This window comes from Balaenoptera ricei, chromosome 19 (assembly GCF_028023285.1).
Source record: "Balaenoptera ricei isolate mBalRic1 chromosome 19, mBalRic1.hap2, whole genome shotgun sequence".
NCBI classification, from domain to species: domain Eukaryota; kingdom Metazoa; phylum Chordata; class Mammalia; order Artiodactyla; family Balaenopteridae; genus Balaenoptera; species Balaenoptera ricei.
Genome location: NC_082657.1, coordinates 59540124 through 59557184, shown reverse-complemented (window position 1 = coordinate 59557184; position 17061 = coordinate 59540124). Strand labels below are relative to the sequence as shown.

The window sequence follows — 17061 nt, the reverse complement described above, 5'->3', positions numbered from 1 at the left end:
TGTACAAGGAAATGTACACATTTTGCTATACTTTTTGGAATACTGAAATTTGGTCAAGGTCTCCCATCAATATGCAGACCCTAAAGGCCTGGAGGCCCAGGGTCTCGCCTCTCTGCTCCCCAACTAGAACTTCCTGGGCTCACCTGCTAAATAAACTCCCCTCACTCAAGACCTTATCTCGGGGTCTGCTTTGGAGGGAACCCACATGCTGACTGCAAGGAAGTGTGTTAGCTGCTTAGAACAGGGCCTGGTGCATTTCAAGTCATGTTACATCAGCGGTTCTCAATTTGGAGCGATTTTGCCCCCCAAGGAAACATCCAGTAAAGTCTAGAGATATTTTTGGTTGTCCCAGTATGGGATGGGGACACCACTGCCATCTAGTGGGTAGAGGCCAGGGATGCTGCCCAGGTCAGCGCCCCACTGCCCACCCCAACTAGAATTATCCAAGCCCAAACGTCAAGAGTGCCAAGGGTGAGGAACCTTGTTCTAGATATTATTATCATAATTCTTATTATGACTGGCTAATATTTTGTCGGCTCTTCCTGTTGGCCAGTGAAAGCTAGGCTTTCATTGATTCATCCATTCCTCACTGAGTACCTTTTATGTGTCCAGAGACTATTTTAGGTAGTGAGGATACAGCAGTGAATGAAACAAACCAAACTTCCTGCCTCACGGGGCTGACCTTCAAGTCAGGGGAATGGTCAGGAAACAAATGAAACACAATATTCTAGACTGGGCTATAAAGAAAGCTTAAGCCAGAAGGCAGTAAGCAACAGCCAGAGGAAAGATTACCATTTAGAGAGGGAAACTTCTCTGAGAAAGTGACCACCTCTGCCTGAGATCTGAAGGAGGTGAGGAAGTGAGCTGTGTGGGTGTCCGGGGGAAGGATGTTCTGGGCAGTGAGGGATCCCACAAATGAGCCTGGGGCCCCATATCCCTACACTCAGAGCCTAAGGCAGTGGACACTTCTCCACAGTCAGAAGACTAAATTGAAATGCCAGCTCTGCCTGCTGTGTGACTTTGGGCAACGTACTCAGCTTCTCTGAGCTCCCGTGTCTTCAGCTGTAAAACAGGGCTGATAGTGGTCTCTCCACCCCATTGGACTGTGTGAGCATTAAATGAGATGGTGTAAGGAAAGGCCATTTGGAATGTCATGGACAGTTGTACAGTTTGTGCACTGCTCAGAAGCACCTGTTCTAGGCAGCAAGTAAGGCTGGAGTCCCTATGCCCAGTCTCAGTCCAAAGGAAGGGGCACCTTTTCGACTTGTCCAACCAGATGGGCACACTTTTACGTACTTCCTCCACCAGGAAGGGGTGCCATTTTGTCTTTCTCATAAAAGGCCCTGTAGGAGCCATCGTGGCCATGAGGCAGTACTCAGAGGCAGCACAGACTGTAATTATGAGCATTATTAAGGGTGCTGAGTCCCTTGTCGTCGATGTGACCTCACCCCAAAGAGAACTGGGTGTGTTCGTTCTCACCTTGGCCTTGAGGAGGGGGTAGGCCTCAGTAATGAGGGCCCAGGGGGACCACAGCCTCCGGCTGGAAGTGCAGTCCTAACAGGCTGCTATCCTCCAAAGGCTCAGCCCCAAGCAGAACTGGGAGCGGAGGAAACTTTTAGGGCAGCTTTTCTCCACTCAGCTGCCCAAAATCAGCCCCACCCTGTACTCCTCCCAGGCTCCCTTCCCTCCCCTCCCAAACCTCTCCAGAAGGGATCTGAAACTCCTTCCCTCCACAGATGAACCCCTGAGGACTGCGTCTCCCAAAGAGATTCCCCGTTCAGATTCAACAAACATCCTACTGATTCTCTCCTCCTCGCCGGAGGCGGACGGGGCACTCCGTGTGAGCTGCCCATTCTCCTTTCAGCCCTGCTTCACAAGTGCGGGTTTAAGTTGGTGACCAGCTAGCCAGTGGATCTGAACCCAGGAGTCTGCATGCCCACCTGGATCGCTAAGGTGTCAGGTCTCCATCTCAAATACCCCCAGGGCCAGGCGTCATGAGTCAAGTGGGCCTTGTGGGGTCCCTGGAAACCTGGAGGCCGCCCCCGCTGCCATCTAGGGGCACCTGAGGCTCCAGCAGATGGTGGCCCAGGGAATGCGGTCCAGTATTTTTAAGAAAAGCTGGAGGACTTCCGTGGTGGCACAGTGGTTAAGAATCCGCCTGCCAATGCAGGGCACACGGGTTCGACCCCTGGTCCGGGAAGATCGCACATGCGGCGGAGCAACTAAGCCCGCGCCCTAGAGTCCGTGTTCCACAACAAGAGAAGCCACCGCAGTGAGAAGCCCGCGCACAGCAAGGAAGAGTAGCCCCCGCTCGCCGCAACTAGAGAAAGCCTGCGCGCAGCAACGAAGACCCAACGCAGCCAAAAATAAACAAAATTTAAAAAAAAATTAAAAGAAAGGAAAAGCTGGAAATCTGGGCTTTTTATGAGAAATCTGCCCCATCTTCATAGGAGGGGTATTTTCCTCGGAACGGGCGGCCCCTGGACTGTAGTTCTCTGCCGGCAGTGGCGAGCCCCGCATACAGCAGGCGCTCAATGCATGCAGCTGGATGCTTGCTCCAGGAGCGCTGTGCTCCCATCTCACAGGGCGGCCCGCCCAGGGGGTCCAGGTGTAAGCCCAGCTGTTCCTCCAGTCGGGCAGCGCCGGGCAGGACAGTTCCCCGCGCCCCCCATCCTGTCTCCCCCGGCACGGAGCACCTACCTGGCGGGGGCGGCACGGCCTCCAGGCAGGCGTAGGCGCAGCCGTTGTAGCAGCAGCGCCGGTGCCGCGGGCACTCAGAGTCAGCCTGGCAGCGCGCCGCCTGGCAGGCGCCGGGGGGCAGCGAGCGCGGGGGCGGCGGGCAACGGTCGGCGCGGGGCTGTCGGGGGCCGCCCGCCTCCTCGGCCTGCGGGAAGAGGGGGCGTCAGCGGGACGGGGCGGGTGCTGTGCGCCGCGGGCGAGTCGCTGGGCCTCTCTGAGCCGCCGCGTCCTCGCGTGATCACAGCAGAACCAGCCTCAGCGGGTTGCTCTGAGGATGAAAGGACACTGTTTCTCTTTGTAATAGCCCCAAACTGAAATGACTGTAAGCCCATCAGCAGCAAAAAGGATAAATCAATCTGGATAAGAGTTGTATGTTAAGCTTCTATCCCGATGTTTATATGTATGTATGTACATATATGTATGTATTTACATATAAAATAGGGTATATATATATGTATAGGTATGTATACAAACACACATAGATACACACATATTTATATACTTCTTATAATTCATGTGTTCATATAGAGCTTTGAGAATTTACAAATCACACACAAAATGAATAAATTCACGTAGCAAACGGCGTGGATAAACGTCACAGGCATAACACTGAGAAAAAAAAAGAAGTCAGCTCACAAGAGAACATACAGTGTGAATCCATCTATAGTTTTCGTTCAAAAACAGGCAAAGCTGATGTCTGGTGTGAGACCAGGAGCGTGGTCACCTGGTGGGTGGTGACCTGAAGGGGGTCTGGGGTCCCTGGGGGCTGGCCCCGTTCTGCTTCTCGATCTGGGTGCTGGTTCCATGGTGTGTTCGCTTTGTGGGGATTCATGGAGCTGAACTCAGGATTTTCACACTTTTTGGTACTATGTTTCCAGAAAGAGTTAAAAATACGATATCCTATTTAACTTATAGGAAGTGTGGACGCATTACCAATAAAAGAAGCATTTTAGAGGTGGGGTTGGGAGAGTTGAAGTCACACCAGACCCCATCTGTGCCAGGAACACTGTTCTGCTTCTGGTTATGAAGGTGGGGTGTATGGAGGGCAGGTCTTACACATCTCTACACAGGTGTGCGCACACACGCACGCACACTCAGGCACAGAGTTAGATACAGAGTAGGTTCTTTGGGGGAAAAACCACCCTGGCTTGCCCCGCTTCCGGCTTATGCCTGAACTGCTCCACCTATCTAAAATGCTTTACCTACTGGTCCCCCGATCTCCCCCATCATATATGTATTTCAAACTCCTGCACCTTGTACCATCCAAGTAAATAATGCACGTCTGCAGACTGGAGTAGCATGCAGCCACTAAAACCTGCTGATGAGAGATCCCCAAGAGATGGTGGTTCATGAAGAAAATTAAGATACAGAACAGTTTATCTGCTCGTCACCTATGTTTCCAAATATTCATATGCGCACACATGTAATATGCATATGTTTAACAGGCCTAGAACATCTTTAGAAGGATATACAAGAATACACAGCAGCCATTGGTCAAAGATTGCCTCTGGAGAGAAGAATTAGGTTCTGAAGCCAAGGGAGATTTCTCCTTATTGTACACTTTTTTCCCCTTATTGCATGCTCTTCTGCACAGATTCCAATATATATATATTGCCATGAACACATTGATTTTTTTTCAATTTAAAGAAAACAATTTAAAAACTTAAAAGGTAGACGTACTTAAGAAGAATGATTAATGACAGGGAAAACCTTGTATGTTAGTAAATAAATAAACAAAAGGCAAGCTACACAATGGTGTATGCCCTCAAAGGTCAAGGATGCATGAACGTCCTTCCGCCACAGCTATTGCGGAAACTCCACGCGCTGCTCCCAGTGCCCAGTAGGGGGCGTCGGGTCACCGAGAACAGGTCCCGACCAGACGCATCTGCCAACGCGCGCAATCACAAGGACCAGTGTTCTCAAACTACCTCCCAGGGACCCCCCCCCCCCCACAAGGGGCTAAGACTGGGCGGGGTGGGGGGTTGGGGGGGGAGGAAACCGTGACCAAGTGGAGCGGGGGAGGGGTGCAGCCTGGGGAGGGTGGGGCTCCTGGCCCTCCCTGCTTCAGCCAGAGAATTCTTTTCTTTTTTTTTTTTTAATAGAAGCAGAGTTGATTTCCGATATTGTGTTAATTTCAGGTGTGCAGCAAAGTGATTCAGTTATACATATATATTTTTTCAGATTATTTTCCATTAGAGGTTATTCCAAGATATTGAATATAATTCCCTGTGCTTTACAGTAGACCCTTGTTGCTTATCTATTTTGTGTATAGTAGTTTGTACCCAGAGAATTCATCTTTTCTCCCTTATATAAATCATTTAACTTGTGAAAAGCAAAAATGAATACAAAGCCAACATTTGGCGGAAACGAAGCCAAAATAAAGGGGCAACCTTGTAACTCCTGGATCTTCTAACTCCTGGTTCAGCCTTTTTGCCATCCTCTGCTCGGCTGGGTGCCCCAAATTCCTGTATCCTCAGGAATAATATCCAAGATGCAGGCAGGGCACATAATCCCGCACCATTAACTCAGTTCATTTTCTTAAGAATTAGCAACATCGGACCCACGTTGGGGCCCCGCCATTTGAATCCTAATCGGAGGTGACAGCTGCCCTGGCCTCCTTCGGAGGGTGAGGTAGGATGCCTGGGCGTGGCTGGGAAGGGACGGCTGGTTTTTCCGCCCAGCCTGTTTTCACATCAAGCCTCATTTATGAAATTTAACAGAACCTGGAGATCAGACAGGAAACGCTTTCCACCCACCTCCAGCGCCTCCCAGGTGGGTGACTTCCTAAGGGCAGCCCCCAAAAGGGGCGCTCTCCAGGGAAAATTCAAATGTCGGTTCTCAGAATTTGGAGAAAACAAAAGAGATAAGCGCCTTAGAAGTCAAATCGCCCCAGTGATTTATGGTGCTGCCGGAACAACAGATGGTCCTGGGTGATAAAGAACCGATTTCACGGAGGGGCCCAGATTAAAGGATTAAATGTTTTGAAAAATATTTCATGTCATGCAAGGTGATGCTCACAGAGGGTCCTAAACAAAGGATGTTTCCTGGAGTTCTGAGAAAGAACTGGACTTTTATAAACGAAATAAATAGATCACCTTCCCAGCCCACGGGGGTTAAAGGTTAAAGGCCAAAGTCCTCGGGCTAAAGGTCAGACCCCGTGCCCCTGCCCCTCCACTTCTCTGGCCTCCCTCCTGTCGTCCCACCGCTCTCCCCTTGCTCATTCCTGGCCAGCGCCCTGGCCTCTCTTCTGAGGTCCCACCTCTGGGCCTTTGCACGGGCTGTGTCTCCCTCCTGAGATGCCCGGCTGGTTCCAGCCCTCACTTGGTCCAGGTCTCTGCTCACATGCGCCCGTAGCTGGCGCTCCCCGTTCCCTTCTGCCTGCCTTACGTAGCTCCAAACCTCTGATCACCCTTGGGAGGACCGTGTATTGATTCACTGTTCGGTTTACTGTTTTTCTCCCCCCTACAACGTGTCCTCCTAGGGACTCGGTCTTCTTCCCACCTGTGTCCCCAGCACCTACGACCGTGCCTGGTGTAGAGCAGGTGTTCAGTTCGTTTTTGTTGTGGTTGATTGAAAGCTGTGACGATGAGAATGATGGAGGCGTGACGGTGACGGGCAGCACTTACTGGCGGTTCACCACGTGTCAGGCATCCTTCATCCTTCTAGGCGTTTAATAACCTGCACACTGTCCCTGTGAAGGTGGCTCCGCAGGCCAGGTGGCCTGCACTGATGTGGAGCTGTCCCTTCGTGTTTGTTTCATGCTGTACCTTTCCCCCAGCATCTGCACACGCCTTTGGTCACGTGAGTCCAGGAGGGGCAGGTCCTATTTTATCCACACTCTAAAGATGAGGCCCCCTGAGGCTCAGAGAATTAAAGGTTTGCCCAAGGCCACCGGCAGAGAAGGGTCATATTACACTCCTCCCTCCTGAAGCCAGAATAATGCATCCAGAATATAAGTCTGGGGTCAGTGCTTGAAGGTTTGCTGGGACCCCAAACTCCTCCTGGCCTTGGGGCCTTCTGCACACTGTTCCTTGCACTCAGAACTCTTCCCTGTCCTTGCCCAGCTAATGCCTCCTCTTCCTTTGGGGCAAGAACTTAGGAGTTACATCCCACCTTCAAGTGTACCAAGATGGACGGCGCTGAGGCCGTGACTTCCTCAACAGTCAGGGATTTGAGCTCAGGTGTGGGAATTAGATGAGTCTGGCTTGGACCCCTGTAGCTGTGTCATTATACAGGAAAATGACCTCTCTGAGCCTCCATTTTCCTCATCTGCAAAATGGGCCCAGAAGTAAGCGCCCGCTGCAGGGATTTGTGGAGGGAGCAGATGAGATCACATCGGTGGGTGCTCTGCTCAGCGATGCTGATCGGTTGGTTTTATCATTACTTTTATTTTTGGTCTTTCCTGCTTCCTCCCTCCTTCCCGCCCTCGATTCACTCACACACTAATGATGCTTTAGATGTGATGCTGAGGCAGATGCAAAAGAAACCTATGAGCCGGTCCCTGCCCCCAAGGAGTTCAGGATCTAACTGGGGTCTAAAGACGCGCAAGCAAGAAACCCTCTCGCAGCAGTGCCATCATTTCTAGGGAGGGAGGGGGGGCGGTGGGGGGGATGGGGGCAAACAACTGGCAGAGTTCCTAAGAGGAAGCGGCCGCCCCAGCACTGCTCCCTGAGGGTCCCCTGAGGTAGCATCCATCGCTCCCCTGTAGTTACACCTGCTGACCCCATTGTACAGGTGAGGAAACTGAGGCGCATACTCACCATATGGGGAAGCGCCAGGCTCAGAACTTGGGCAGGCTGACTCATAATCACTGCAGGGCAGGCAGCATTTATTAAGCTCCCACTGTGTGCCAACGCTGTGCTAGGTCCTCACATACTGAATTTCACGGAATTCTCAGCACAGCCCTCACTGCTATTATTAACCCATTTTACTGGTGAGGAAACTGAGACACAGAAATATTAAAGGCACTTGCCCCAGGTCACACAGCTGGCCAGTGGCAGAGGCAGGATTCAAACCTGGGTCTGTCTGACTCTGGCAATTTCCTGTCCCGGGAGCCTGGATCTGGGGAGCTGCTTCCCAGTCTCACCTGTGAGATTCTTTCCGTTTTGTCAGCTCGGGGTCCCCCTCTCTCACACGCCCCTGCCTCCTGCCCGCCTCTGGACCAGCCCCAGCTCTGGATGTAGTCATGTAACTGCCTCCCCCAGGGATACATTCTGGAAAGAACTCGTCCTGGCCCCCGCTCTCTGCAGCCCCAGCCAGCCCCAGCCCTCCATTGCCACTCAGCTGAAAATAAAACAACAGCATGTCAAATCCCAGCTCACCCCAGACTGACAACATCCTTCACGAACATCCCAGACAACCCATGATCTCCATCTTTCATTTTCATCCCTGTGAAAGGATGGTACAGCAAGTCTGCTTCAAAGTAGCTCCTGAACATACATTTACGGTACAGCTCGGACAAGAATGTCCCAGCGCTGCATGCCTTACTTGGATAAAGATGGTTTCCCTTAGGGTTTCGACCTGGTGGCTATTTTTTTTTTTTCATACCCTGTGGGGATATTTTTAGAAGCCTCTATAGATGTGCAAAGCCATTCTTCTTCTGATGTCTTCAGGAAGCAGGTAGGGAAATGCCAATTCTGGGCTGCTTCAGTGGGAAGCCCGATTCCACTAGTGCAAATCCAGAGTCCACTGGAGCAAGTGCCTGGACGCCCAACCAAAGGAGGCTGGGTAAATAAACAACTGCACGTCCGTACCCTGGAACACCACAGAAGTCTCTGAAAAGAGGACACGGATCTGTCATATTAACATAGTCACCATATATCGTTCAATGAAAAGTGCATGGTACAGAACAATATGAATAATAAGCCAGACACAAATTCCACGTACTGTATGATCGCGTTTATATGAAACGTCCAGAATAGGGAAATTTATGGAGACAGGAAGCAGATTGGTGGTTGCCGGGGGGGGGGGCGAGTATGGGAAGGGGAGTGGGGAGCAGCTGCTTAACGGGTCTGGGTTTTCCTTTTGGGGTGATGGGAATATTCTGGAACTAGACAGAGGTGGTGGTTGCACAACACTGTCGATGCACTAAATGCCACTGAACCGTCCACTGTAACGTGGTTAATTGTACAGTATGTGAATTTCATCTCAGTAAAAAAATTTTAAACAATATGAGCAAAATAACATTAAGAAAACAATGTGTGCCGAGCATAACTGCTTCACGAAAGAGTCTAGGCACTCACACGTACCAAAATGTCAACAGAGCTTGTGTCTCGGAGAATTTAGAATATTTTTACTTGTTTGTGACTTTCTGTGTTGTCTGAATGTCTTGCAGAGTAAACATCATTGTTTTTGTAATCAGGAAAAAATTTGAAACCATTTCCATTTAAGGAGAAAGAATTCAGTCTCCAAAGCTGCCCCAGTTTGCCCGCATCCCTCCCTCAGCACTCCACCCCCTTCATTCCCCTGCAAGAGCTTTACCCTTCTTTGGAATGTTCCAGAGAGTTAACGGCCTGACCAACAAATATGCACCCCAGGACTGGTTTGCTTGGTGCAGGAAGAAAGCCAATTTTCTTCTAAGCTTTACTTACTCTTCCTCTGGAATTCGGATGTCAAAGATCTAAAAATATGTCTCTCCCTGGAACAGAGGGCTTAGAGTTCAGTGTGCATTGAATGCCATTTCCTGATGCCCTGAGACCTTCAGGACGCGCTGGGCTCCGGGAGCAGAGTTTGGTGCGTGGCTAACGGGACTTCCTCAGAGAGGTACTCAAAAACCCAGGATCTCACACCAGGACAAGCCATCTCAGTGCATGTTGAGGGCAAGAGTGCAAACTTGGCCAGCTCCTCCGGCTGGTGTCCACTGAGCCCTGCTGTGCACCTGAGAGTCTTCTAGAACTTTCCATCCCTTCTCTTCTGCTCTAGAAGGTTTTAAGGTAATTTAGTCATTCATTTCACGGTAAATTCATAGTTCCCAGGCCTACCACGTGCCAGGCACTGGCTGCAGGCGAGGAGAGCTGACCTAAACCAGAAGACACTGGCCCTGCCTTCACGCGTGGCTCAGCTCCAGGACATGTGACAAACACCAACCCAACACCACACAGAAAGCAAACGAATTGCTTTCTTTTTGTTTATCTGTGAAAGTAGGTAATGTAAAATGAAACAAAGCCAGAATAAAAAAAAAAAAATCATGCAGAGCATAATAAGGGAGCTAAATGTTAGGAAGAAGAAGTCGAGAAGTTAAGAAAACTTTTAAGAGAGACCTAAATAGGGGATCAGGGAACGGGCCTCTGAGCAGGGGACCATGAAGCTAAGACAAGCCTGACCAGGAGACCCTCACAGAATCCCTAAGATGTACCTTAGGTTCCCGCTGCTTTTTAAAAAACTTATCGTGGTAAAATACATTGGGTTGGCCAAAAAGTTTGTTTGGTTTTAAGCAAAAATAAAAGACACATTTTTCATTTTCACCAAGAATTTTATTGAACAATATATTCACTAACCAAACGAACTTTTTGGCCAACTCAATATAACATAAAATTTGCCATTTTCACCATTTTTAAGTGTACAATTCTATGGCACTGATTAAATTCACAATATTGTGCAACAACTGCCTCTTATCTATTTCTAAAATATTTACATCACCCCAAACAAATTCTTTTTTTTTTCTAACTGAAGTATAGTTGATTTACAATGTTGTGTTCCTTTCTGGAAAACTTCTATTCTCGTTAAGCAGTCCCTCCTCATCCCCACCCCCTCAGCCCCTGGCAACGTCTAATCTACTTTCTGTCCCTATGAATGTGCCTTTTCTGGACATCTCATACAGAGAGATCACAGGCTATGTGGCCTTTTCTGACTGGCATCTTTCACTGAGCATGTTTCCAGGGCTCATCCATGCTGGAGCGTGTCTCAGTGCTTCATTCCTTTTTATGGCTGAATAATATTCCATTGTGTGGATGGACCCCGTTTTATTGATCCATTCTGAGCTTATGGACGTCTGGGCTGTTTCCACTTTGGTTACCGCGACTAGTGCCACTATGACAGGTAAGTTTCCCTCTGCTTTCCTGCCTCCTTGCATGCAGGGTCCCAGATTACAACCACACGGTTCTTGGATACTTTTCCCCTTGCTCGTTTCCACCTGGAATCAATTTCAGGACTGAAACCTCAGGTACGGAAGCCAGATTCAGAGAGGAGGAAGTCACCCCCAAAGTCACACTATTCATTTATTTTTCCTTCCTTCCATCTACCCGCCCATCCATCCAGCTCCTCCCCCTCGTTCTTAAAATGTTTATGAGCGTCTGTGACGGGTCAGGCTCTGCGTTAGGCCCTCGGGGATGGCCGAGCCTACAGTGGGGCACTTCACCGCGGTACGTCACATCGCCTCTCTCCAGCCCCCAGGGAGGACCTGCGGGGTCTTGACCATGAACGCTCCAGGGCCCACTGAGCAGCCCCTCCCCTCCAGAAGGATGCACCCTAGTGGTGCTGATGACGGGGTCCTGCAGGGGTGCAATCAATCTCACCTCTTTCACGGAGCAAGGAGAGCCTCCAGGGCTCTGAGGGCACAGTGATAGCTTCCCCAGTCCACGGCCAGAATGGTGTGGGGTGAGTCACTCTCTGCTCTGGCCGGAATGCCCTCATCTGGGAAGAGTCGACCATTGGGGTTGCTGGTTGCAAGCAGCAGAACTGACTACGTTGGTTCCCAGAGGCTGACCGTGTGAGTGTGCTAGGGCTGCTGTAACAAACACCACAGACTGGGGGCCTGAAAACAATGGAGCTGTGTTCTCTCACGGCTCTGGAGGCCCGACGTTCAAAATCAAGGTGTCGGCAGGGCTGGTTCCTTCTGAGGCTGTGAGGGAGCGTCTGGTCCATGTTTCTCTCCTGGCAATCCTTGGAGTTCCTTGGCTTGAGACGCGTCACTCTGATCTCTGCCTCTGTCTCCACGTGACCTTCTCCCTGTGTGTCTCTGTCTCTCTCTTGTCTTCTTCTGAGCTCACCAGCCACGCTGGATTAAGGGCCTACCTAATTTCAAGATGTCCTCATCTTAATTAATTACACTACAATGACCCTATTTCCAAATAAAGTCAAATTCACAGGCACCAGGGCTTAGGACTTGAACACATCTTTTTGGGGGTAGGGGAGACAAAATTAAACCCTGAGACTAGGATTTTAGTGCAGATGGTATATTTGCAAGAGGGTCCCAGGCAGCTCTAGCAGGGGAGGGGGCACGTGAGACAGGGAAGGGGGTGCCATCTGGGGACCGTCAATGCCCAGGTGACTGCCCTGGGCACCTGGAGCTCAAACCCAAGGGCAACCTCTGAGAAACTGTCCAGATCACTCTTTGGAGGCGTCCCAGCCTGGGCTGAGGAAGCCAGGCCGTGGTCCTTCAGCTCCGTTTGCTCCCACGGTATGGACCCGAGCACCTTGGCCCGTCCCGTGTGTCGGCCGAGCGTGTTCCGAGGACAGAGCTTCCAGGATGAAGGTGAGGATTCAGGATTCAGAGAATGATGAGAGCGGAGGGGAGGTACCCACAGCTCCAGGCCACCTGCCTCTCCCACTCTTGCTAACTTAGCAAAAAATAAAAGATGCGCCAGAAAGCTCTCGGGCTCACAGAAGTAACGAGGGAAAGGAGGACCAGCCTGGGGAGACCGGGGAACGCGCCTCGCACGGGGCCTCTGTGCTCGTCACCAGAAGCTGCTGCTCTGGGCAGGCCAGCTGCAAAGGGGTGCCCCGTCCGGCAGGACGCATGACATCCTCGCTCTGGGCTGCTGCAGCCCCACACTGCCCCTCCGCTGGGCAGGCACCTTTGGGCAGGGTGCAAACTGCCTAGCCATTTCCAGCTGCCCTGAATGGGAGCTTAGGGTACAAAACAGACACATAGCCACAGTGACACATGGGGACCATGGGGCTACCCAGTCCCCAAGCCGACATGGCGGCTACAATAAGTCCCACCTGGTAGGTTTGTTCAGAGGATCCTGAGTTAGCCTGGCCTGACACACAGGACCACTCAGCAAAGAACTGTTCTTATAACTTCCATCAAATGGCAGGAAAGCAAATCCCAAAACACCAGCTCCACAGAACGGACCCTGAGTTCCCCAGAAAGCCTCTTGGGCTACTGACAAAACATCCCTCTTCCTAGCCTGTTCCTTTCCCTCTTATCTAGCCTCGTAAATATCTGTCTTTGTTTTGTTTTTATTAGTACACAGAGAGAGGTGTTCTCTGGCCGGGCAGCAAGCTGAAGGCTCTCGTGGTCTTTCCACTGGATTGCAAAGTAGCACTGCCGTCTCCCACGCGGCAGACAAGGAAACGGAGGCTCACGGAGGACAAGTCTTCTTCTCCTTACAAGCCTCCCTAAAGGGCCTCCCGTGTCTTCCTCTCAGGTACTGTCTCTTGGGCAGGAAAATGCACACAGCATCCAGGAAATTCCCCGGACCTCCTCAGCCCCCTCTGCCCACTCTGTCAAGGGGCGGGGCTTTGAGAAGGGGAGGAGCCAAGATGCAGGCAGCCTCATGCGTGTCCGGGTTTAACACCCAGTTCTCCATGTGCAGCCTTTGCCAGTTTCCATGGTGTAAATACTCTCACTGGGGCTGATTTCAAGCTACCAATGTGAGGCCACTGAATGAGGAGTTGGGAAGAGAAGTGTAATAGCTCCGTGATAGATGGTGTTTCTACCGTGCAGATGCCACAGACATGAATGACCTTGAGAGCAGGGAGAATGGTAAGAATGCAACCAAAATAATTAGGAAGTGATATGTTTCTGATAAGGAGGATTTCCTTCCTTCCTTTTTCATGTAAATTATATGTTTATATGACTTCATTTTTAATAAGGGCTCTGTTTAACTCTCTGGAGTGGGTATGAGCTGGCTTCAGCATAATCCTGGACACCTGGCCTCTCCTCGCCCTGACCTGCCCCATGGGGTCCAGGGCCAAGGCTGAAGAGCTCACCCAGCTTGGGGTGGGCAATGGGGGCCACCTAAGAAGTCTTGCCCCTGAATATGCGGAGCTGCTTCCTATTACTCCTAGATTCCCTGTTGGACATTTGCATGGATGTTAGAATCAGAACTGAAAGGGCCCTGGAGGTCATGTGGTCCTTTGTCTTCATTTCCCAGGTAATGACCTGAGGCCCAGAGAGGGGCAGCAAGCAGCCTGAGGCTGCATAGCTCATTAAAGATGTCACTGAAAAACTCCTAGGCCTGGCGCCCTGCCCAACCTCCTTATCCTCTGAGCCACCAGTCGACAGCCTGTCTTTCCCCAGGGGCTCTCTGTGAGGCACAGTCTTGGCACAAACCTCTCCCGTGTCCGGGCACCGGAGAGGGAAGCTGATGTCTGTTGATAGCAGGGAAGAGCTCCAGTCCAATGAGTACAAACTCAAAGTGCTTGCATTCTGACAAACTGGCTAGAAGTAATTTGGTCCCTGAAGTCCACCCAGGCCTGTGTTTTTAAAGAGACTCCCCCTGACCTCCAGTGCGTATCGTCCCCAACCTCCTAGCCTCCTCGTTCCTCCTAGAGAGATGTCACGGCATCAGCCCCTGGGACGCTCCAGGACAAGGTAGCGATAAGGCCAGATGATGTATTGGAAATCTCTCTGTGGTCCTAGAACCAAAGCGCTGGATGCTTTGAGGCCTAAATCATCTTGTTGGGACAGCGAAGAGCATGGCGGAGTCCAACTTGACAAGGGTCTCTCTTCTCCTTCCAAATACCTACCACCATTTCACTTGCTACTATGCTTTTCTACACCCGTGTGGCCTCTTGCCTGACCTATAGAGTGTGAGCCCTGGAGGCTGAGATTAGCCTCAATACAGTTTCATTTCACATGGTGCCTGGGGTCATTAAACATTCCCTTCTCCCTCTTCTCCACCTGGAAAACTCCTATTCATCCTTCAAAGCCCTGGGTTGAATGTCCCCGATCCTGGAAAACCCTCCCTGACTCTCTTGGGGCAGAGCTGCACACACTCTTCTGTGCTTCCATTGCACTTGCCCATAATTTATCCACAAGAATGTATGGGGCACCTACTTCATGGCAGGCACCAGGAACACTGCACTGAGGGAGCCAGAATCAGGCCCTACTGTGAGGAACCTACATTCCACCTGGGGAGGCAAACACCAACCAATTTCCTAATATTTGAGTAAAAGTCACCAAGACGCAAGGACCACTCGCTATGCACTGTGTTTGACAGATATGGAGTCATTTACACTCCTCACCTATAGGCTGAGAGTGCTGGTATTGTCTTCCTGAACCTTCTATGCCTGTGTGCTCCCTTTTGGGGTGGGGGACCTAAAGTGACACCCTTCCTACCTCCACTCTCTCTCCTAGTCCCCTTCCTGCTTTATTTCCCTTCTCAACACTTGTCACCAAATACAGTACCGGCACGCCTTGGAGATACTGTGGGTTTGGTTCCAGACCACTGCAAGAAAGCGAGTCACATGAATATTTTGGTTTCCCAGTGCATCTACAAGTTAGGTTCACATTATACCGTAGCATATTAAGTGTGTAATAGCATTATGTCTAAAAAACTCGACGTACACACCTTAATTAAAAAACAGCCTGTTGCTGAGCAACACTAAGCATCCTCTGAGCCTTCAGTAAGTCGTGATCTTTTCCCAATAGTCACATCAAAGATCACTGACCACAGATCAACATAAGAAATAGAGTAAAAATGAAAATGTTGGAAGTAGTGGGAGAGTTACCAAAATGTGACACAGAGACACAAAATGCGCAAACACTGTTGGACAGAAGGCGCCGAGAGACTTGCTCAAGGCAGGGTTGCCACAAACCGGCAATTTGTAAAAACGCAGTGTCTGTAAAGCACAATAAGATCAGGTGTGCCTGTATACATTTTCCTTTCACGTCTCATTCATTCTCTGCAAGCCCAGCCCTGTGGGGTAACACGAGTCCCCCAAGGCTTGGGGACATATAAGTCTGTATCTCCACAGCCTAGGGCAACAGTGACCTAGGTAAATAGTGGCGATCAAACATACATATTTGATGAAAGGAACGCATCAATCTGTCTTTTTCAGATGAGATCACCGGTGCTCACAGATGTCAAACAACTTTCCTGAAGCCCCACAGCCTGTGAGTAGCAGAGCTTGGATGCAGACTTAGGGCTGCAGGGCGCATGCTCCTCGCCTCTCACCACGGCGTGCCAACCCTTTGTACTGCTGTCACATGTCACCTGACTGCCTCCCCCACTCGACCACCCTGCAGGGTGGGAGCTGGTGTCTCCACGTTGTACCTATGGGAACGCACAGAGCACCCGGCCTGGAGCAGTTTCCACTAAATGTGTACTGAATGAGTCAGGAACGGCACAGAAGCATAATTGCATCCTATCGACTATCGACATTTGGTTATTGACTGTTGAGACAAACACTCAGTTTTAAGTCCTTGGACTCTAAAATCAGGTGCTATTTGTCAGGAGAAAGTAAACGTAGGTAGGCAAAAGCACGTCACGGTCCCCCTGTGCATTTTTAGGGGCCCCTGGCTTCTTTACTCCCAGGCTCAGAGTCTTTTGAGGGCTGTGAGTTCCATCGCCTCCCCACCCGACTTTGGTACAACTCGGATAAAGAAAGCAGGACGCCTGCCCTGTCCTGCCCACGTCTGGGTGGGGCGCTTGTACACCGTACGGTGCGGGGATCACCCATCTCCTCCCAGCGCGCCCCCCCCCCCCCAGCCCGGGCACTTACACGGGACCTCTCCGCCAGCCTCGCGTGCAACGCCCGTTTCCAGATATTCTTGGCAGAACTGGCTTCGAGAAGCAGCAGCAGGAAGCACAGAGCCCATCTGACCCTCCTCCAGCCGCTGCCCAACCTGCAGCTGGTCAAAGGCATTTCCTCCCAGATGGTCAGAGGAGAGGGGCCCTCTGGCCAGGGCGGGGGGGTCCTGGAAGTGTGGAGCAGAAGTGTGCACAGTCTGCCGGACGGTCTCAGCTCCACTCGGCCGGGTCCCGGGGATCATGTGTCCGCGCCCAGCCCAGGCCCCCCCTCACCGACCCGCACTCCCGATGGGGGCCGCCCACCGGGTTATTTTTAGCTTGCCCTATTGCATCTGGCCCGGAGACTCCAAGCCAGACGTCTGCAGCCCAGGCAGCTCAGAAGGCAGCGGCAGCAGGCGGGGGTGTCACGCTGCTTGGAGACGTGGCCGGGAGTGGCCTTGTCACACTGGGATAAGGAGCACTTCCTTGCAGGCTGGGCGGTCCCCTCCCCAGGAGGTGTGCTGGCTCTGGGGGGTGGGGTGGGCACGCAGGGAATGGGTTGGGGGCTTCTGGCTGCTACTTTGTCCAAGTTTTGAGCTGGTCTGACAAACTCTTCTGCCCACAAAAGCTTCTTTGGAAGACT

At 51.2% G+C, this 17061-nt stretch overlaps 1 protein-coding gene across 1 annotated transcript in view; it reads right to left on the bottom strand.

Annotated features, from left to right (window-relative positions):
- WFDC1 (WAP four-disulfide core domain 1) overlaps positions 1 to 16780 on the bottom strand; it is a 28095-nt gene extending 11315 nt beyond the window's left edge. The window contains exons 1-2 of the mRNA XM_059904361.1: positions 16411 to 16780; positions 2701 to 2884 (exon numbers count right to left, since the gene is read on the bottom strand). Coding sequence (XP_059760344.1) covers positions 2701 to 2884; positions 16411 to 16554 — 328 coding nt within the window. The 5' untranslated portion in view covers positions 16555 to 16780. The remainder of the gene's footprint in view (positions 1 to 2700; positions 2885 to 16410) is intronic.
- Between the last annotated feature and the right edge of the window lie 281 nt (positions 16781 to 17061).